Genomic DNA, 22,721 nt, shown 5'->3' on the forward strand with positions numbered 1-22,721 from the left:
ATCCCTTATCAAAGTTTTAATAACAAAGTCAACTTTGAGCAAATTCTGGTAACGTCATTGTGACAGGTGAATGCCCTACTCCAATGAACTTTATGTTACACTAGGTCACTTACAAATGAATAGGAAAATACCAGCAATAACACCACCTCAGAGGAGCAGCAGAAAGGCTATCAGAACAGGGCATCCCCTCTCATACATTCCAAGTCCCTAACTGCCATGACAGGTTCCAATATCTCCTGGACATATATGCTCATTTTGAAAAAAAGAAGGGCAAAAATCCAACCTTGCCCTGCAAAAGCAACAGCTGTTGACAAAAAAAAAAAAAAAAAAAAAAAAACCATTTGGAAAGCCAACATTTCCTCATTTTAGTTCCTCTCTATTTATAAACCCCAGCAGCTCACATGCACACACATGAACCTCACTCAGAGCTCCCCAGCCAGGCAGGTAGGTTTCACGGCATGCCTAGGACTTTCCTTATTATAAATAAGGATTGAATTGCATTCAAGCTAACATTCAAAGTAACATTGAAGGAATGTAGGTAACCAGGGGAATGATTCTGCAGAGAAGGTATCTCTGTCTGCTGTGGTTTTACCTTCTTTCCACCGTTCATATGCCTGGCCAGGAACATGCATCCTACGGATCTTTGTTACCCCTGAAGCACAATCACCCTCGACATCTGAACCTCTCTGTCCCTTGAGATAAGCAGACTGGAATGCATCATCTGGCCAAGCAGGACACTTAGTACATTAATGCTCTCATAAATGCTCTTTTCCACCCTGACCTGTCTCTGAGATTTCAGCATCACTAAGTATCGATGCAAGTGGTACAGGTTCCAGGGAGTCATCAACAAAGCTGGACAAGACCTCCTTGGAGCATCCACAGTGCACCTACGGTTCTGACGTATTCCACTCCTTGTTCAAACATAGGTGCTCACTGGGTCGGTGATAGCTCCAGCTGACACACGCAGATGCAAAACTTGCTCCTCTTCCCAGATTGTTGATAACCCCTCCAAGCCTCTGACTCCACTTGAGATGGGTATAGCTTCATACTCTCTGTCCTCATTAAAACACAACCGTCTGCTGAGGCCCTTTTAGATCATTTGTGATCCATGATATTCCTTCACCTTTTTTCCTGTGACAATTTCACGTTAGCAATGTTTTGCTGGGTAACTTCACAACAATCAGTGTGAGCCTGTAATCCTCAGCCTACACCAGTGTCTTGTTAGGGTATTCATTCAGGACACAACTGGAAAGATGTCATCTGCTAACCCATCCGTATCCACTTTCCGTTTCTCTAATGAGTTCAGTCAAGTGTGTTCATCCACGGAAGATAAATCTATGGCTTCAAGAAGCTCTGTATGTATGTAAAGATGAAACTGTATAAACAGGTTTAAAAGAGCCCTGTTAAAAATCCCTCTGTGATAGCTCAAGCTGCTGTCAATGTTTCTAGACACAAAACACCTCATGGGAAATAAATGCAAGCCATCTTAAAGCATTTAAGGTGTACCACTAAAAAAAAAACAAATAAATCCACTCCCTTTTCCTTCTGAAGTTTTGGAGGAGACTTTTTAATCAGAGGTTTCTTTTCCACCTTACAAATTCTTGGAAGTCACAGGTTTCCTGCAGAAGGCATTCAACACAGTAGCAATTCAGGTACGGACTCAAAACAAACATATTCCAAGAATTTTCTGAAAACATTAACACAGAAAACCCAGCCAAGTTATTAAGTTTGCTATCCAAGTCATATGAACATGAATATGTTCTATAAACACAGACATATCTCTAGAAATAATGACACATAGCAGGAGATCCCCTTTTGTATGTATTCTACCTACTGAAAGCTGAGTTTAAAGCATGGCATGCTTTTTTTTTCTTTTTTTTTCTTTTCTTTCTTCTCTGGTAGTACTAATTATACTAGCCATAAAATTGTTAATGAAACTACATTTACATTGTTCATAACAATATCAAAACTATCTCTCTGTGGAATGAATGAAGTGCCTTTCTTACATCTTCTCTGAACTCTGGGAAATTTCATTGAACAAATAACATTTATCAAAACCTGAATTTTGAATGAACAGTTTTGGCAAATGGATCATTGAATTTATGTGCTCTTCTCTGACAGTTCTTCATACCTTTCCATGGGACCTTGTGTCTACACTTTTAGAAGGATCCCGTTAGAATGTTGTTATCTTTTTCCCACCTCCAACTTCTGATCTGCTTTACCAGAAAGCAACTTCAGCATATTGTGGTATTCAATTAAAATGTCTCCATCCTTTCCTGAATTATGCTTCTGTAATAAAACCTGCCATTTCTCCTTTTGTGACCTGTGTGTCCTACCTACCACATAGCCACCTTCTTCTCCTGGTGGCCAGGCACCAGCCTGATCATGCGGTACCTCCTTAACCTGGCTGCCCTATTTGCACTCAGTGCTGCAAGATAGATCATGGTTCTTCTGGCGATACAAACCAGGTGGCCAAAATATAATGATCCAAGCCAAGCATAATTTCCCAATCCAAATGACTAACTTTGAGTAAAACCTAATCTCAGTTCAACTAGGAAGTAGTAAGGGGCAATTGGAAGTGAAAATACATAAACAAACAAACAAACAGCCCAAACCCAGCAATATTTACTAAATGGAAGGAAAATAAAGATAAAGAAATTGGAATGCTGTGTCATGAAGCTTAGAAGAACCTTAACACACTGGGAAAAGTATGCAGCTATTAGGAATAAGAGATTAACGAGATGTTATTACTTTCAGGTTCCCGCTCTCTCTACATGAATTACAACAAACAAAATTTTACAGATGGTACGGTCTAGTAGAGGAAAGTTCATTGTGTGATTTTGATCTGTATTTGGAAAGCAGCAGGGCAATGTGCGTGTATCTGATTATGATGAAGAAGCTTTTTCCAGTCCATTAGTAACAAAGACGGATATTAAACAACATCTACGAGGGATAAACATTCAAAATCTGCAGGCCTGGATAACTTGCACCTAAGAGCACTTCGGCCTGTTGAACACAGCCAAAGGCCTATTTGAACACAGCCAAATGCAAAAGCTGTGCTCCAGAAAAAGTGAATTCAGTGCAGACCTCCAGTATGGCAACTTGAATTGTGGAAAAGTAGTTCTGTGGCAGAGGATTTGGGGATTAGAAGAGGTAAATAATTCAGCATGAACTCCCAGTATGTGCTGCTGAGAAAGGGCTAATACAACTGTTCACTGTATAAACTGAACAGCAAGGAAGAGCAGAAAGATAATATTCCTTTCCCACACTGTCTTGGGAAGCCTGATGCACATCAGGCATTTTAAAAGGGCAATGAAGACCAAGAAAGGGTGTGGAAAGGAGCCATAAAAGCAATTATAGGAGCTTTACATCTTTCTGGAGCAACATCTGGATGCCCTTACTGTAAGGTTATCTCAGTAGACTCTGAGCACCAATATTTAGGTGATGGAATCAAGTGCTAAATATCTTCAGAGGTGCACTCTACCACAAGACAGTTCAATCTAGCAGAGAAAGACACAAGGAGATACAAAGTGGAAACTTATGTAAATTTTGAACTCTCTCCAGAGTGTCTGGATTAATACCTGGGGCAAGGGGCAATGGATGTGCTGAGTTGTCCATCTCAGCTCCTGTAAAGGAGAGTCCAAAGTGCGAGTTATGCTTTTATCAGAAACAGGTTATTTAGATTCAATTTGCTGGAGGTAACTAATGAAAATTAGTTGTTTTTAATAACTAGCCAAATAAAATAATCTACCCTTCCATCAGGAATTACTCTAATCTAAATATAGTTACAACTACACAGACTTCCCAGGCTTCTGATGTCTGATCTTGGCCCCATGCACTGAGACATTAAATTCCAGTTGGATTTTCTCAAACAACTGCTGGCCTCTAATCATGGAAGTCCTCTTGCTCTCACTGCTGGACAATTGGAAACAAACACATTCATATAATGGAACTTCTGTCTCAGTAACGTTCTGGACTTCAAGAGGAGGAAATGCTGCACAGAAATCCTTGTGAACTCCACTTTACAGCCACTCAGTTTTGACTAATGCCCTTTTGTTAGAAAAAAGCTTGAAGATACTTAAATATCCAGATCAGGAAACAAGAAGAGACAAAGCGAAGTTACACTGATGCTGCTGGAGCCATTGGGTGCTGCCAATCCCAGGGTTTCACCAGGAGCCTTGTAGTATTTGGTCTTCATCGTGGTATGGTGAGTGCATTGCAGCCAACATACAAGCAGCAGCAGCAGGCTTCTAGTCATCATGAGTGTACAGAAAGGAAATATACTGACAGTTTGCAAGCCAGGAGACAAATAAATGAGAAATTAAACTCTCGTCACTTCTTCAGAATCATTTCATTATTTTTAATGTTTTTGCTTTTTTATTTTTTATTTTTTTATTTTTCTCGTATTTGCCAAAAGTGACTAGCAGCTATTGTTATTTCACTAGTGCAGACTGGTGATGCTAAGCTGGGCTCGGTATACACAGAGGCATATCCAGAAACCCAAGGTAGAATTAATTTGCCTGAAGTTTGTTGCCCAATGCAGCACAGCTGGCTACGTTGGCTAGCCAGTATGATGAAGGGCATAAGAGACCTATGCTCTCTACACAGGCAGCTGGGGACCCTAGACTACCTCAGCTGACTAAAGACTGTACCTGGCTCTGGGAAAAAGGAGCTGCCCCCTGTTCCAGAGAAGAAGAAACATTATTTACACTTTTGTTTGCTATCTTTTGGTCTGCAAAGGAGGGATATCCATGTCATTAGTTCTGGCTTTGCAGAACTCCACAGCCCAGGCTCGGAGTACTTGACCGAGGACACAGTGAACTCTGGCTGCGACTGCCAATTACAAAGTACTTGGATGTACTTCACCTAATGACAACAAACGGATTGTGCAATTACACTTACAGATATGTGGGACAGTGTTTCAACCCTCTTGCTATCTTAGGGCGCCCTATCTGTGTAAAGGAGAGGTGCACGGTACATCGCTTATCAGCCTCATCTGGGTGCTAATCTGAGAACGTGGACCCAGAACACATCTGCAGTTCTGGGATTTCACAACCCAATTGCTTTTTGCTTCCTATGAAGAAAGTAACCTTTTCCCCAAGGCTCAGCTAAAGGCAGAGCTAAAAATGCACCTTGGTTGCACAAGGTCATTACAGACATGGCATAGGTTGTTCCACTGAAGGAATCACTTCCAGAGAAGGTAACAGAGGCTACTGGGAACAGATGCCATGCTTGAGAAGGACAGAAGACCTTTAGAATCTCTTTCCAGCTCCACCACCTACCAGCAAGTAAAAAAGAGGGATATTCTGTTGAGCAGCCCTGCCTGCTCATTGCAATGACAAATTACGTTCACGGCTATCTGATTATTGCAGTAACTTCACTTAACTGGGTTTCCTGCCCCAGTGGATTGCTTCCTGCCCAGAACATCCCATCCCCAGTGCTGCATATATCACCAAGGACTGCTTTTTGTAGATGAGAATTTATTCCAATTTGACATAGCACAAAGCTGGAGTGCTTTGAAATCATGGCAAAACTGGCACCAAGATGTGGCTGTGCCTTGTGCATCCCTCAGGTTTATTAAGCTGTGAGTATTTCTAAGAGAAAGTGGCTTCTCCAAGTGTGGAAATGTGGCTTTATATCTTCATTTGATTCCCGTGTTCCCAGGCTGAGGATCAAGGGATTCACAATGAAGACACATCAGTGGGAAGGTGTGAAGAAAGAAAAGAAGATGCAACAAAGCCTAAAATTAAATGCTAGCAATTTATTACAAGGCATTTATTTTAATATAAAGCCTACCATTTAAGTGGTAAAAGCCACATTTACTGTCACTTGTAACTGATGTACTTTACAGGATCATAAGACTTCGGCCGAAGAGAGAGCTCTCTTTTTACACAGCTTTCCTTCTTGGGCAAGGAGCCATGCACTGCCACATGCTCCCAGCAGGCCTGTCCAGCTAAACATCCAAAACCGAGGCTTGCAAAGTGCTTTAGGAAAATGAAACTCAGCAATCCTGCCCCATTTATTTACAGCAGCACTCCAGACTGTAATTGTGATTATATGGACTGGAAATACTGTTGTGGATGAATATAAGAAATAAGAAACTTAAAAAAAAAACACATAAATTGGAGAGATCCTTGGGAATTCTGGGTGGTATTTCTAGGTTCTATCTCATCCCATTTCTGGTCCAGCCTCTCTTTTTCCCTCGACGGACATGAAAGTACATCAGTTTTTGGTAAAAATGTCATTCATATTCTTAATAATACAAGTTTCTATCAGACAGCTGATTATTAGAATTATCTGGCAAACAACATCTCATTCAACAGCTTAACATCATCACCAGAGTTGCGGTCAATGGCTCAATATCAAAGTGAAGAGTGTTGTTCCTCAGGCGTCACTATTGGGATTGGCACTGTTGAACATCTTTGGTGTTGACCTAGACAGTGGGACTGAGTGTACCTTCAGCATGTTTGCTGATGACACCATGCTGTGTGGTATGGTCACCACGTCAGATGGACCTGGACAGGCCTCAGAGGTGTGCCTGTGAGATCCTCATGAGGTTCAACAAGTCCAAGTTCAAGGTCCTGCACCTGGGCCGGGGGCAATCCCATGCACAAATACAGGCTGGACAGAGAATGTATTGAGATCAGCCCTGAGGAGAAGGACCTAGGGGTGCTGGTGGATGAGAAGCTCGACATGAGTCAGCAATGTGTGCTTGCAGCCCAGAAAGCCAACCGTGTCCTGGGCTGCACCAAAAGCAGCGTGGGCATCAGGGCGAGGGAGGAAATCATCCCCCTCTGCTCTGCTCTTGTGAGACAAATTAATGCAGCATATGTAAAGGATAGCAAATAGAGTTAGTTAAGTGCTTTCCTTAGCACTTTGAGGCATTTAGTACCTTGAAACTCACAGCTTTGCTCTGAAAAGCCCTTAGAAAGGCAACAAAGGTCAAGGGTGGCTCCAAGAGCAGCAGCCCCCTTGGATGGCACAATTAAATTTATGCCTTAACTGCCTCCTGTTTCTCCACCCAGGAAGCTCAAGGAGAGAGATTATTTTTCCCTCTATTCCATCCCTTAGAGTCCTGTGAAACTTAGAAGTGGATAAAACAAGCTGGATCATCTGCTTTTCTTTGCTTCCATTGACAATGGGATTGTTCATTCCTGAGGCTGGAGCAACAAACAGCAGCTACACAGCCCTGTCCCAGTAGAATTAAACCTGGTTGTCAAAACCTGTCTGTCTGTACCTGCATTTGTCGTGGACTTCTTAACCTGACTTACAGGTCTTCAGCGAGCTGTTACATACATCCCTGAGGAATTGCCAACTCTGCATGAAAAGTACCTGGAGTCAAAGCAAGGATACCTTATTGCTCCTTTCTGCAGAGGAGATGTAAGTAAAAAAATCCCAACACTTCTTCCAAGGAGTAGGAAAACAACCCCTGACTTAGGATCCAAGCCCCTCTGGATTTATATTCACTGCAATGAGAAGCTCATCACACTTTTTTCTCTTTATAGTCACAGTAATTTGCCTTTTCAGTGGCATACAAATTAAATCCATCTGGAATGGCTTTTTAATTAAAATCATGCTTTGCTTATCAGAGTGAGAACACTTAACTGATTACAAAAGAAACATGCAAACCTCTGGCATCGTATTCCTCCTTTTCCAGCCAGGTTGTGCAGCAAACACACTCTGCTAAACCATGTGTAACGCTTTGGAGACTATCCCACATAAGCTCTCCTCACCCCAATTTTGGATCAGAAAATGTCATATAGGGCATGGAGTCTATACAAGAAGGTATGTAGAAAACCTCTGTATCTCTGGCTGAACCCGGTGGAGTTCACTCTTGTTTGGATTTGCTGACTTGTAGAAATGCCCTACAGAAGCAAAAAATCTCTATACTTTTAATTTCAGCTCCTTGGCTTCTATGCTGTTATTTATCTTTGTAGGCAACTGAAAAGTTTCCCGCTGTCTCAAAAGCACCTTCAGCCTGGTTGAAGCCATGCATCTGACCCATTCCTAGAAGTAAAAGTAATGCCACAGTATCCCACTCCATTGGTTATGTTTTTTTTTTTTTGTTTTTTTTTTTTTTTTTTTTATTCTGGCTGAGGATGGTAACTGTAGGGCAGGATTTTCCCAAGCACAACCATTAGTTAAATTCCTGGGGCTGGATGAATAAATGACCGAGCTCCTGCATGCTGTTATCTTTCTATTCTCAGTGCCAGCTTCCACTAGGGAAAGGGACGTTGAGGCAGATGTTAAAACCGAGGTCTTGAACTCATGGTGTTTGCAATGATCCGATGGGACTTTCTATCAGAAAGGCACCATCAGAGGAACTCAGCAGCATTTTCCTGATTGACAGAAGATCGCACGGTACTTTATTTGGGGAAGTTACTCTTATTTTTAGTTCCAGTAAGACCAATGCAGCCACATAGTGCTGGATTCCAGAGGCTGAAATAACCATCTCCCAGAGGAACCCAAGGACAGACACGTTGATCTCCAAATGTCTCTTTAATGCAGTTTATTGCATTAAATTTAATGCAGAAAATGCAGTTTAGCCTTGGTAACTCCTCCTGCCCTCTCCCTGCTGACCCCCCGATGTGCCACATCACTGAAATGCTACCCATTTGCAGGGACAGCATAACTTGGGGGTACCCAGTAACATACTCCATAGGAGACACCAAAAGCCTGATCTCATGGGTCTTGACTGTTATGTTCTTAAATACCTTTAGAATCAAGACTTAGCCCAATATTTCCAAGCCTATTCAGCCTATTCTTCCCCCTCCCCCCCCCACCCCCCCGATTAAATCAGTTTCTGTTGAAGTGAGTTAGAAATCCCCAAACTAATACTGAATATGCCTCAAACTAATAGTTACTGAACGACTTTCAATACTGAAACTCTTCCACTCACGGTATCTGGTCTATGATTTACAATGCAGGTCATTATTCCTTATCTGTATGTGTCAATCTTCCAACCTGCAAACTAGCAAAGTGACATTTCCCTCCTTCCCAGAAATGGCTGTGCCATCATTTAAAGGCGTGACAGTATTTAGCACATTCTGGTCATTTTCTAGCCTGAAAAAGAAGGTTTAAGAACAATCCATAAAAAGCAAGTTTTGTCTCTATTCACTCTTCTGTCAAGAAAAATATCTCAGAACTCATGAAGCTTTCCAGTTCTGTGATGAGAAGACAAAATGGTAAAAACTACTTCATTTTTCTCCCCAATAAATGAAGAACTGACATGCCCAAGGATAAATATTCCTCTCACCCCAAAAACTTTACAAGCAAAAAAAAAAATACACCTTTCCAAAAATATTCCTCAAGGTGGTATTTTTATTATTATTTTTATTTTTTAAAGGGAAACACATTTGGAAGGTAACACTCAGCAAGGACTAATGCGAAGCTATCTGTTGAGTTTCTTTAGATTTTATCCTTTAGATTCATGAAATCTCATTTCACAGTAACCACATGCCCTACACCCAGAGGTCAGCTGCAGCTACTAATTGGGTGACCTGTGCAGAAATATACTGGTTTCCGCACTAATAGACCTCAGTATCAGAATAAAATGTGAGCTTTAAGCTCTCCCCATCGCCCAACTGCCTACCCCTTGTAAGCAGCTCATGTCTCTCTGCACATGCAGCTGGAGGCAACTGATTGTGTCATTTTTGGAGAGTAGGGCCATTTTTAAACTTATTTTAGTACGGTGTGAAGAATCTGGGAGAGATTTCCTATGGCTCATAGGAGAGCAATCAGAAATATGAATTCCCGTCTCTCTTCTCCTGAAACAAAATGTTTACAAGACACAGACCTCATCGGCTCCATGAAACACCATGCTGCGACTGTCAACCCAATCCCTTGGCTGAACGCTAAGCATATGGCCAGCGTCATTATTCTGATGAAAAAACTGTTCCCTGCCTCTGTTCCCTAACAAAACCCTTTTCCCTTCATGGCAATGACTCCCATGACGGCCTGAATGACGACACTGCTGGCTGGTACAGGAAGGCCTGAGTCAATAGTGGATGGATTCCTCGAAACAAGTGGTAGCAGGGACAGGGAGTAATGACCCCTGTCACATGCAGAGCAAAGCCTTCCAGGTCACTCTGGGTTTCTTGCAACAGGAACATGTCCCGCAACAGGCCCAAATACACTCACAAGCATATTTTAGAAAAGAAAGAAAAATAAAGAGGCCAGTATGTTTGCCAAGAGAGGCCTCATCAGTGGGAAGCTTCCAGTGGAAAACAGGCAAAGCTGTAATATTGGGGGGGACTATATGACACCCTAGAAAGATCCTGCCCTCCCTAACAAACCAGTAACTCTCCAAGTTCATGTCTGAACCTCCAGTTCTCTCCGATATCCAAGCCAAGCCTGGGTGCATCTCCAAGCTCAGCCACCCTTCCGTTCCTGCACTGCAATGATGTCTTGCTCCTGGCTCTGCTTTGCAGGGTTTTTTCTTAAGCAGGAGGGCCAGTACTTCATCATGAACAGTACCACACCAATTTCTTTCCCTGCATGGCAGCTGCATAATGTACACATCACATGGGAAAGCTCCCCTGGGACAGATACCACATCCTTTTCAGAGATGGACTGATCTCCATCGCACAAGAAGTTGACTTTCTGGCTCTTAGCACTGCTCCTATAGCCAGCCAAATTCAATCCCATCGAGTGTGCAAACACTCTTGTGCCAGCGCTAGCCTTCTACTTCTGGAGATGCTTTCAATCCCAGACATTATCACGAATGCACGTACAGGAGGTAATTGCACCATCCCCTGGTATCGATTTGCTAGGCTAATCTAACCACATACAAACTGCTTCATCTTCATTAAGTTGGTTTAGGCAGACAAAAGTGAAAAGAAATAAGCAGATAGTATATTTTTCTTATTTCCAGAGTGAGTTTTAGGCTCACCCTTAGCAGAAAGTCCATTTGCAGAACCTGGAACCAACCTAAGGACTTTCCAGCCTCATCCTATGCCTGAACCGCTGCCGCTCACCAGCTGCAGCTCAATTTACTGGTTCATCTTCTACTCACAGTTACCCTAGCGGATGCTGTTCCTTGTCTGCACTTCTCCCCAGGCTACTCTGCAGGGTAGCAAGCATTTATCTTTAGGTTTGTTATACTCTGCCCGGTTGGACTCCCTTCCCAGGGCTGCAATATATATTTAATACTTATTTCAAGAGTTGACAGCCTGGGAGGCTTGAGTGGTGAACTGGCAGAGAAGAAATAATTACTAAGTAGAGGGGCACCAACCTGCCAAGCATTTTAATACCCCTCATAGAAATAGAGATGTGACTTTTCAGCAGTCCCGTGGTGGAGAAGAAAGCAAGCCCAAATCAAAGACACCGCTGCCCTTTTATTATGATGATGATTTCAGTTGTGCAATAACAAATCCTGTCAGATCTTCAAGAGAGAGGAACAGGGGAAGAAAAACATTGGAGCAATACGCAGAGAAAAAACAGTGTGGAAAGAGGCAGCACAGGGGAGAGAAGTGCGCCCAGGCTGCTTCATACTGCCAGCAAGGGCTGTCCCTAGGGAATGCTGCAGCTCCAGGATGCTTCTAGGTGGCACCAACCCAGGCGTGACCAGCAGACCCTGTGATCAACCCGCACAAGAGGTTTATCCCAAACGTGCAGTGTAGTAACAAGGAGATTTTCAGGCTGGCCTTGGAACAGAGAGCAGCTGGGGTTTGTGACTGCTGCTTTTGTGTTTCTCATGCCCATTGCTTGCAGCAGTGCTTCCACATTGTATTTTAACCACCTCCTCTCTCTCGTCTCACATCCTCACCAACTCCTCGTGCAAACATCATACTGGGATCACAGGTCCTGGCTGGCCCCAAAAAACTGACATCTCCATCATAACTTGCAGGAGCTATGTGGACTCTTTTCCCTTCTACATCTGTTTTTCCAAAGCATAAATACAGTTCTGATGAGCACACAAGGTGTCTTTCCTCTAACAAAAACTGCAACCTATCAGCCCTTTACTTCGCTACTCTTCCACAAGTGAATCAAGTGTTTCTGGAACATGCCTCCTCAATAAATCCTGGTTTTATCTGCCTGTAACAATAATGTAGTAGTAAAATAGCTGAACAGACAACCAAAGCTTCAGCTTTATAGTTAGCTTTATAAATATTTTCAAATGCTTATTGGTCCCTTAAGACATTTTTGAGGCTCAGGTCAAGTAGACCCAAGGCAGCAAGCTCTGATTTTTAATTTCCTTTCTATCTACAAAACTGTCTGGGCTTGGCCAAGGAGGTTAAACCACGAGAGCTGTCTGGCTCTGGAAGAGCTTCCCAGTGAAAGGACCATTGTGAAAAAGGGAACTTTAATAGGTTAAAGGGGAATAACCATACAAATACAATCTCTAAAACTAACTCATGTCACAGTTTTATTAAGTACTGCTATAGCTATGATTGCCTAATGATATACAGAATGTAATGTTTTCACTAAACTAATAGAGATAAAGGAAAAAAAGCTTTTAAAGCTCTAACTCTGAAACAGTCAGGAAATTTCAGGCTATGCGTAGGCCGGAAATAACTGTTCTGAGTTTAGTCAAGTTTGTTAATTACAGAGAAAAGAGTAATTAGCACCTGTAGAGCAGACGAACTGTGCTGGCAGGGAGGAGCTGGTAGGACCACCAGCCCTTGTAGGGCTGCAGGGTGGGCGAGAGCTCTCAGCTCTGAGACAACAAGAACCAAGATGAGAGAAAAACAGCAGCGTGTCATAAAAACCAACATCTCCACCGAGTCTGTGGTTTGTAATGCCCAACAGAACCATGGATGGTGATTTGTGGGCTTGGCTTCTGGAGATATTTCATAGGTCTGTAACACAGAATAATGGTAGCAATAGCTTTGCAAAAACCATGCTCTCTGAGCAGCACATTTCTCTTGCAGATTGTCCCACTGACAAATGTCTTCAGGATGAACCCAGCCGAATTGCTACCAGGCTTTATGTCTTTCAGCACTCCGGAAGCACTGCTCTGTCTGAAAGCATATCTATGTTTTTAATGTAATCTATTTCATTTGTTCCAATATAAGCTGTTACTTTCCTTGACAAACATTGCTTCATCTGCATTGTACACAAACAGCCTGAAGATAAGCCCCTGACATACTGTTTGCTGAAACACATACGGCTTTCCAGGGAAGGGTAAAAGGAGTGAGGCAGGGGGGAACACGGTTGATTTTTCTGCAAATGGTGCTTCAAAACAAATGGGGTAGAGAGGGTGAGTGAGCAAGAATTCCTGCACCCAAAAACACATCTCATGCCCCAAAGGCAAAGCTACAGAAGGCAAAAAAGCTTTGCACAGAGAAATTGTCCAAAAAGAAAACCGCATAACACAAGTCAGTGAGTGGAGAAATAAGGAAGCTGGGGGGAACTTCTTCAAGAGGAATCATTACAGCACAGGAATTAAGAGCACGGCATAGCTAAGACCCACAGAGCTCTGCAGTCGTGTTTAATGTCAGTCCCCCAAAAAATGCGGGCAGCCTAGCAGTTGACACTTGAGCATGTCAGTAATTCTCCACGTAACGCTTGGCCTCCTTTCGGTGCCCTGTGAAGCTGGGAACTGTCTCAACAGCAGCATTTTTCTGCCTTTGAATATGCTGAGCAGAAAGAAAAGCTGCTTCTATTGTGGGGAAAAAAAAAAAAAAAGAAAAGAAAAAAAAAAGTGGGGAGGAAATCCTGATTATGGTTAAAAGCTAGGGTGGAAATGATGGGTGCAGTCATTTCAGGAAACAAGTAGCTTGTTTCAGGGCAGGCTCCTCCATGCTTGCACTCTGCTTTGAGATGACCCCTGAGCAACAGCAGCCCCCAGAGAGCTCCCCAGGGAGGGAATCCCAGCGGGGTCCCCAGCTTGAGCAAAACACCCAGACAGACTCAGAAAGGGGAAGAGAGCAGCATCATCCCTTGGCTTTCCTTGCTGAACTGCCATTGCTACCCACAAACTACAAGGATTTCACTCCCTCCCTCCCTCAACAAAACCCACTGCCAGGACAGTGGGTTTTAATCTGCTCAGCAGGCTCCTGAGGGCTAAGAAAGGTGACTTAAAGAAAAAGCAAGGGAATACATCCCACATGGCCACAAGGGGATGAAACCCTCCCCTGATAAATAGCTGGGGGTCTCTAGTGGGAAAGAGGATGGAAAAAATAAATCACTGCAGTCATTTAAATTAGGAGTTGAATTTGGCTACAGCTAAATAATGGCAGAAGAGGTAGAACCTGCAGCAGGATTTGGATTCTGGCTGCTTCCAAGCTGAGTGCATAAACATGCTAAGAGTCAGGTCTGAAGCAGCTTTTCATTTCACTGCAACTGCATAGAGTTGTGAGGGGTTTAGGGTGGGGATGGCAGGGGGCATCACATTCAGTATATTTTGTTTCTTTTTTGCTTTGCAAAGGCATATGTTCCTTAAGTTTGAACAGCAGCAGCCTGGCCACTTCAGAAAAATTAGATAAAAGCAGCTTTTGAGTAGCGAATAAAGCAGGCTGCAGGGAAAAATTCAGCGTGAGCTTTTTTTTTTTTTTTTTTTTCTCCCCATTCTTATACAACACGTGGGAAACCTGGGGAGGGATTTGGCTGGCAGCCTAAGACTTCTAAACGTAGGTGTCTACACGGGGTTTGAGTGAGCTGCGACTACAGTCAATGAGGGCTCAAAAAAGGTGCACAATGTAGGCATGTGGCGCCTACTGAGCCCAACCACATCAGGATCTCAAATCACCTGGGTCATGTGTAGACACCTACGCAGAAATGCCAAAACGTAGGTGTCCTGATCTGCAAGGTGATTCCCATCCCGAGGTCACCTGCAAGGAAGCTCATGGGCTGATTAGTTGTGATAGACGGTGACATTTATAAGGGCCCTGGAGACACTCGCTGCTCAGATCTTAATTGTGATGTTACGGATCACCAGGTATTAATTGAAACATCTGTTAAAACACAAAATCAAGGTTGGAGCCTTGAATAAACATCTTTTTAAAAGATACCCTATAGATTTCAGATTTACAAAGGAGACACAAAGTATTGATGTTTTCCCTTCTGGAAAAGAATTGTATTTAAATTGATTTTTTTCCCCTTCCTTCTTGATGAGGTGCAATTTCACAGGGATGAACCCCTGGGGAGCTCATATTCAGCTTCACAACTCAAGTAGGAACAGCCCTGAGACAACTGTAAAAGGGAAAAGAGGATCATGAGGATAGCAGCTCAGCAAACACGGAGCTGGGGCCTCCTGACCTCCTCTGGTTTCCTGACTTTAAATCAATGCAAATCAATGAAGCCAAGTTGTGAAGTCCTGAAGAGTTTATCCAACCAGCACCACCAAGTCCATTGCCCATCCCACTAGTGAAATGCATCAGAAAGTGATCCTGAATTAGAAAACTCCCCCGATTAATTTCTAATACCTGAATTTGAACTGAAACAACAGAAGTGTAAATCTGCCAGCTCAAACACTGAAATGGATGGTTAGTGATTGCCCTGGGGGTAAGAAATCCACCTAATGTGATTGCCCTGGGGGTACGAAATCCACCTAATGTGACTAATGGAGGAGTTGAAGGCTGTTAACATCCACGGTTTCAGTTGACTGGAAGAGTGACTTTGTTAATGTAAACCATATCAGGATCTCCAGAATTCAAGCACAGCTCAGAAGCTAAAATAGGTCTTTAAGTCCAGGAAATACTCCGTACATATATAAGTTAGTGCTGTAGATAAAATCTAGCACAATAAAACGCCAGCAAAGCAGCACTAATGTGTGCTTTCCAGCCATGAGCAGCCCACAGCACACATCCCAGTGTCCCTGAATTCACTTTACAAACCAACCACCTAAGAATTGCTGGACTTAATCCTGATGTCACCTACGCTAACTTTGTAGCAGGGCTGTGCTCGCTCCAAGACATCGCATCTGCACAGCTGACGGAGGAGTGGGGGATGAATGTTGGAGGCAAGAACCGTAACAGCAAAAAATATCGCACTTGCTTCCGCCTCTTAACCCTACCTGCTGCCTTCCTGCAGGTCAAGCTGTGCTCACACAGGCTATTTATATTTGTGTGGATAGGCAATTATTAATCATAATTGCTCGTGCTATTATATCTCTTTCCTCATCAGGGTTTGTGCATGAGCCTAAGTAGTTTAAAAGTGATTTGTAGCAAAGCTAATAGCCAGCAGATGCTTCTAGTCAAGCTGAAGTTTGGGGACAGAACATCTTGGCACTGTTAACAATATCCTTATCAGAAGGAAACTTTACATCTCCAGATGCCTTTAAGAGATCTAAAAACACAAAGCTGGAGAAGTCTGGTATTGCCCCATTCAACAAACAGAAGGGCTGTGTAAGGATTTTAGGAACATCCAGCCACTGGCGGCTGCAGGGAGCAACACCTGCATCTCAGACCTTCCCCAAGGCACTTGCCAGTGAATGAACTTTTCCTGCGTTACGGGTCTGGTAATGTGAAAGGTAAAGCTCGTGCCTGGAGAGATGAATCATCCCAGAGAGATCCCTGGTGGTCAGGCACAAGGCCAAGCAAGCTGCAGGTTGCTCCAAAAAAAGGGAACGGTGACAAGAAGAGCGCTCAGCTGGTGAACGGCCTTCCCGAGCCACGCACGAGACCTCCCTGACGTGGTGTTGGCTGGGTTAGCTCTGGATGGAGGCCAATCTGATAGCCGGCATTGCTTCCCTTCTTCTCCCAGACAGAGAAACCGAGGGTCCGGTCCTGCTTCCACTGCAGCCCTCTGGGATCTCATTTCCAGAGGCACAGACGCTCCCCACCTTGGCTGGGTTCCCACCCGAGCGGAGCTCGTGATTTCTGGAGAACGTCTGGGAGCCCGGAGGGGAGGGAGCAGCGAAACACCGAGTGCTCAGCACTCCCTGTGGGAAATCCTGCCTCAAAAAGGGACAAACCAGTGCCATGGCATGGGAAGGCTCAGAAAGCCTCACAGAGGGGGCTGGAGCATCTGTCTGTCCATCTTTCTGTCTGCCCAGCCACGCTCTCCAACCCACCTGTTGGCCCAGAGCTCCAGGCCTTCTCCTGCTTCTCCAGGCGTCTCTGACCCATGCATTTGGATCACAGCTGGGGATTTTTCCTGGCTGTGTTTCCTAGATTTTGGTCCTCTCGTGGGATTTTTCTCTTCTTTCTAATACCAAAGGCGGAAAGTCGATGAGACCAGAGAGCAGGGTTGTGTTCATCACACATCCCTTTGAGGCACCAGCACACACCTACATCCCCTGCGCCACCACACCACGGCAGTGACCTTACTGTGCCATAAGGAGAACAGGACAGGACCTGCCATGCTCATAAAACCAAGCTAAGTCCTGCTCCTCATCCAAACTGGAGTAACAACATTTTTCTTCATGTAGATAATTAGACTCCTTTCCTGCGTCTGACCCACTGATTGCATGCAGGTGTGACAAACCACCTCCAAGTGCACGCAGATCTGGCTGTACAGGGACAATTGATGCTGAGCAGGACAATTGATCCTGACCCTTTTCTTCTTCTACAACAAGGATTTGTGGCTGGTAAATACCTGGTAACCTCCCAGTCCTACACAGTCAGCAGATGATGTGGCAAGCAGAAGACTGATTTTCACCAGATACCAGTATTTCCAGTTGCTTCTGCTGGAGACCATCTGGTAAAGGGGAAATGCTATTTTTTTTTTTCCTGAAAATTGTACAAGCTATCCCTTAAGGAGACAAGGTACAGTACAGCCCATGCAGTGACACATGCAGCGACACACCAAGGACATGGCTGAGTCACAGGCTGAGCAGACGTAGCCTGAAGGGCTTTGGGGCAGCTACACCACACCGCAGAGCAGCATTGCCTGGCTTGGCATCCCAAACCTTCCCAAATCCATTTTTCTTTAGGTCTCATTCTTTCCTCTTTCCCAAGACTCAGGAAAGCTGAAACACTTCCTTCATAACCAGTCCCATCCCCTACTCGTATGCCAGTTGTCCATCCGTAAAACTGCCAGCAGACCTCACTGCTCTGCATCTACTGAGTACTGTGACCGCCACCCTTGGGGTGAGAAGAGACATCCACTGCTCAGCTGCACCACTACAAAAGGGCAAAACCAAGACCAGAAAATAGCAGCAGCATCCCAAGCCCTCCCCAACCAGACTTTCCACGAAGCAGAACAGACCCTGCCCTGCATTTGTATTCGGCACGGCCCTCTGGCTGTCACACCAGCTGACAGTGCAGTGGGGAGGAGTTTGAACCAGAATATTTTTAGAGCACTTAAAAAAAGGATAAAAATGAAGCAGCATATACATCGACACCCGAATTAACAAGCCAGACAGCTTTCTCTGTCCATGGTCCCATCTGCTTTCTGATGCTGGATATTTGGCAACTATCCTTTCTCTTTAAAAAACACCAGGAAGGACTTATCTCCTTTTACAACACATCGTGGTCCCCCTCGTGTCTGCTCCTCCAGAGTGTCCCTGCTGGGGACCGACCCCGGCTGCAGAATGGTGTGAAGATTGTGGTGTGAACCCCCCTGCGGGTGGGCTGCAGCACCACGCTGCTTAAACAGCCTTAAATATTCCACATAGCCTCCTCCCCACCCCACATCAGACACTGTAGTTTTGCCTATTTTGCTCTTTTGCCTCATTATGCCCTAAATGAAGGCTTCTTAAAAATATGCACTGCTGAAAATTTGTACTCTGAAAGCTTTTAGTCTTACACAGAGACAATGAAACTTTTGGAGTTACCCAGAAGTAACTGGGCACCTGGTGCTCTTAGGTGGCTTTGAATGAATAAATAAATGCAATTATACATAGATAAATGTTAATAAATCATAAAACTTAGATATATTACTGGGTTTGTGACAAGGCCTTTTTCAAACACATAATTTCATTGCTAAATGAACTTTGTGTTGGATGCAGGAGTTAGGTTACAGGATTCTAGTAAGTACCTTGCCTCTTCACCAAAACATGGATTATTTTGGTTTAAGTGTATTTATCTCAATTCTCAGATTCCCAGTCAATGGCAGATGAAAGAGATGCAGATATGGCTGAAGCGGTTGTCCCATGAACTTAAATTTAACTGTGTTTTTTTTTTTTTTTTTTTTTTTTTTTTTAAATGATCCTGTTTCCAGCATTTACATTTAAGCTGTTGAAGGACCAGATCTGAGTTTTTTTATTCCTTCACGTACACCTCATGGCAGCAGCAGAATAAAACTCTGAAGAAAAGCACAAATTACCCAGCGGGGCAGACTTGGCTACTCCAATATCTTGCAGTCTGAAGGCACGTGGAACCCACCAAGTCCTTCAGATTATTCACTTCCCATTTACTAGACACAAACATCTCCAATTCATTGCTCTCTGGGCCAGCAACCCAACAGAACCCCATAGGGATTATTCTGGATTTACTCTGCATCGCACACCCGGCATCCCAAATTTAGCACTTTTCGCCCAAGTGTTAAACTTGACCATTGCAGGAAGCAGGAGTCTGGTGAGCATGGCTTGAACCACAGTAAGTAAAATTTACCCAATTTCCTTTTTCCACATCTGTAAATCATGAGAGGCCAAGGTGAAAGTTTATGACAGCAATTAGAAGTCACAGTGCCACCACAGTTTTATAGCAGTGAACTTCTCAATCAGCCAATTGTTCTTGTACAAAGTTTTTCCAATGACACACCAATAAAAGTTATCACAATAAACTGCGCGAGAAGACTTTGCTGAGTGATCGTTGATCCCAGAGACTTGTTACAATCACAGAACTGCTTTTGCTTTAAAAATGCACACCGATTCCCAGTCTCAAGCTGAGAAACAAAAACAACAGGGATTTTCTCTGGCATCAGACACCTCAGCATTAGTCACCTCGCAGATCAGCGGAGATAAGGAGCTTGTAAAACCTCTCTAACCCACTAGCACAAACCAGGTGCCAGGAATGTTCAAAAGAACGACAAAGCCACCGCAACCAACGGTTCCACTAAACCGAGGCAAGGAAGTGAGATAAAGTACAAAACAAGAAAATCCTACAAAGGTGGAAAAGGGACCAGAGCTGGCCTTTGGGCTGCATGGATGCTGCAGTTCGCCGTCGTCCCAAAGCTTCGTGGGTCTGCGCTCATTGATAGGACCAAATGCACTGCCATACAGGCCTGATCCTACCAACACTTGCGTGTCAAACTTCAGCAGACTGCATGACTGATCTGCAGGATCTGGCCCCAAAGGACCTCTTCATGCCAACAGCGTTTAAAGAAATGGGATTTTTGCCATGGGCTTCAGTGGAAGCAGGAGCTGGAGCAGCTCCAGCAGCTGGTGGGAGCGCTACCCCCTTCTCACTTCCCCAGCTTGAGCCCCGGCCGTGAACTATTTTGGATTTTCCCTAAGGCAAAATCTGTAGAATTCCTGGAACTAATTGCCTAGCCATTATTTATTTATTTATTTTTATACTTTAATCCATTTTCCCAGCCTGTTCTTCTACAAAGAAGAGTCTTTAGTGATGCAGGTGGTTGGGTAGCTCGTGCTGACAGCCAAAAAAATAATAAAATTAGTCCATTTGTCTTGTTTCCTATGGGGCAAGGGGAGAAGAAAAGGGACACAAGTGATGCAGTCCCAAAGCTGGGTAACTTCCCACTCTCTGGGTTGCTCTGCCTCTGCCTGCTGGGGACCAGAGCAGCTTTGGGCAAACCGCTGTCACCAGCCGAGCGAAGAGAAGCAACCTGCTGCCAAGTACCAAAAGCAAAACTCAGCTCCTGGGGGCAACCTCACCCAACCCAACAGCGTTCTGGGGAGACAATCACACCCTTCAAGGAATGAAACGTGCAGGAGAGGATTAGAAGTAAGAGGGAAACTCAGCCACAACCAGCTCCCCATCTCCTCCCCCTGCAGCTCGCTGAATTAAAATGAATGGTCTCGTTAAAAATCAGACACTGCGAGGAGTAAGGTGACAGATGAGAGCTTCGGTGAAATGTTCAGCATCCGACCCCGTGCCTGCACTGTTTGCACAGACAATTAGCTTTTGCGTGCACATGTGTGTGTGTGTGTGAGTGCCAGGCACAGGAGAAACAAGCCCGTTTGCTAATTCTCAGCGTGCTACCAGCCGGATGCAGCGGGGATGGAAACAGCAGTGCCCCACTCAGGGACCTGCAAACGTGGGAATTGTAAGCAGGGGACACAACAGCCAGAAAAGCCATCCTTTGCTCCCACATTCTGCTCATCTCAAACATTGCATCCACATGAGGTTTGGGTGGCAAAGAGTGGTGCTTCACTCAACTTCTCCCGGTGGCTGATCTCTGTGCCGGAGCGCCCTGCCCTGCTGCTCCCTGTTCCCCCTGAATGTCAGCCCGCTGCTCCCAGGGTCAGGGGAGCTCCCCTGAGAAGAGTACAGAAGGGTGCAGGAAGCTCCCGGACGGGAACCAAACTGAAAGCCAGGCTGCAAAGGCTGGATGGCAACGAAACCGAGAGTCAGTCCTGATAGAAAACACTGAGAACCCAAAGTGAATCCCTCCGGCTCCCGCGATCCTCTCACTCTTGAAGAGGAAGCAGAGCTCGAAAAGCAATTAATTAATTAACCGATTCCTATTGCACGGACTATGCAGGGAAAGGGAAACCCAGCGGAGACGCACCTTTAACCACCACCGCTTCCAAAGTTGCCCAAAGTTTGCCCAAAGCAAAACCCTTTCGCCAAACCCCTTCCGAAGGAGCAGACACCGGGGAACTGCCGGCCCCGTGGCTCCGAGCCGGGGACACTCACCGCGGAGAGGAGGCAGCTGAGCACCACGACGCGCAGCCCCGCGCACCCCATCCTGCCCGGCTCCGGGCGGTGCGCGCAAGGCGCTGCGCTGCGCTCCCGGCGCTCACCCGGCAGCCTCGCATCCAGGGAGGGACGGGAGCAGGAGGAGGAGGAGGAGGAGGAGGAGGAGGAGGAGGAGGAGGAGGCGGCACCGGCCGCCGCGCCCCCTCCGCGCCTCTCCGCCCCCCGCCCGCCCCAGGTGCCCGCGGCCCCTCTGCGCTTCCCACGGTGTCCCCTCCCTCCTCCTCCTGTTACCCCCTTCTTCTCTCTTTTTTCCCCGTCTCCCTTCAATTTTACTCCCTTCTGCCTTCTTCCTTTTATTCTTTTTCCCTTCTTTTGCCTGCTTATTTTTTTTTATCACGCTTTTCTTTTCCTCATGTTTTTCTTTCTTTCTCATTCCTTTCACCGTTTCCCTTTCCTTTTTACCCCCACTTCGTCCCTTTTGCTTTTCTCCTCTGGTTCTTTCGTTCTTTCTCTCTCCGTTCGTTCACTTTTCCTCTTTTCTCCTTTTACATGTTTCATTTCCTCCCCCCCTTTTTTTTTCTACTTTTCACTGTTTCCTCTTTTCCCCCTTTTTTTTTTTCTTTTTTCCCCCACTGTCCCTATATTTCATTCTCCCTTTTCCATTTTATCTCTTTCTTCTCTCTTTTCCCCCCATTTTCCCATTTCCACCCCTCTTCTAATTTTAAAACTTCTTCGCCCTTCTCCTCCCTTTTTTGCTCCCCTCCCCCACCCTTTTTTTGTCTTTTCTCTTTCTCTTCTTCTTTCCTTTTTAATTCCTTTCAATTCTTCCCTTTTCACCGTTGGTTTTTTTTTTTTTTTTTTTTTTAATATATATATATATGTATATATATATATATATATTTTTTTTTTTTTCCCTTAACCCATTACAGTGGGATGGAGAGAAGCGGAGGTAGAGGAGATCATCAGAGCTTGAATTTTACTTTTTACCCACCAGCTGGTGCAGTCACTATGGGATTCCTCCAGCCCTGGAGCAAGAATCTTGTACATCCATGACTGGCTGTGCCAAAG

At 44.7% G+C, this 22,721-nt stretch overlaps 1 protein-coding gene across 1 annotated transcript in view; it reads right to left on the reverse strand.

The window, feature by feature from the left end:
- The window catches only part of VIPR1 (vasoactive intestinal peptide receptor 1), a 115,741-nt gene extending 93,921 nt beyond the window's left edge, over positions 1 to 21,820 (reverse strand). Inside the window, exon 1 of the mRNA XM_084508726.1 lies at positions 21,651 to 21,820. Coding sequence (XP_084364852.1) covers positions 21,651 to 21,701 — 51 coding nt within the window. The 5' untranslated portion in view covers positions 21,702 to 21,820. The remainder of the gene's footprint in view (positions 1 to 21,650) is intronic.
- Positions 21,821 to 22,721: the final 901 nt, after the last annotated feature.

This window comes from Aythya ferina, assembly GCF_964211825.1.
Source record: "Aythya ferina genome assembly, chromosome: 2".
NCBI classification, from domain to species: domain Eukaryota; kingdom Metazoa; phylum Chordata; class Aves; order Anseriformes; family Anatidae; genus Aythya; species Aythya ferina.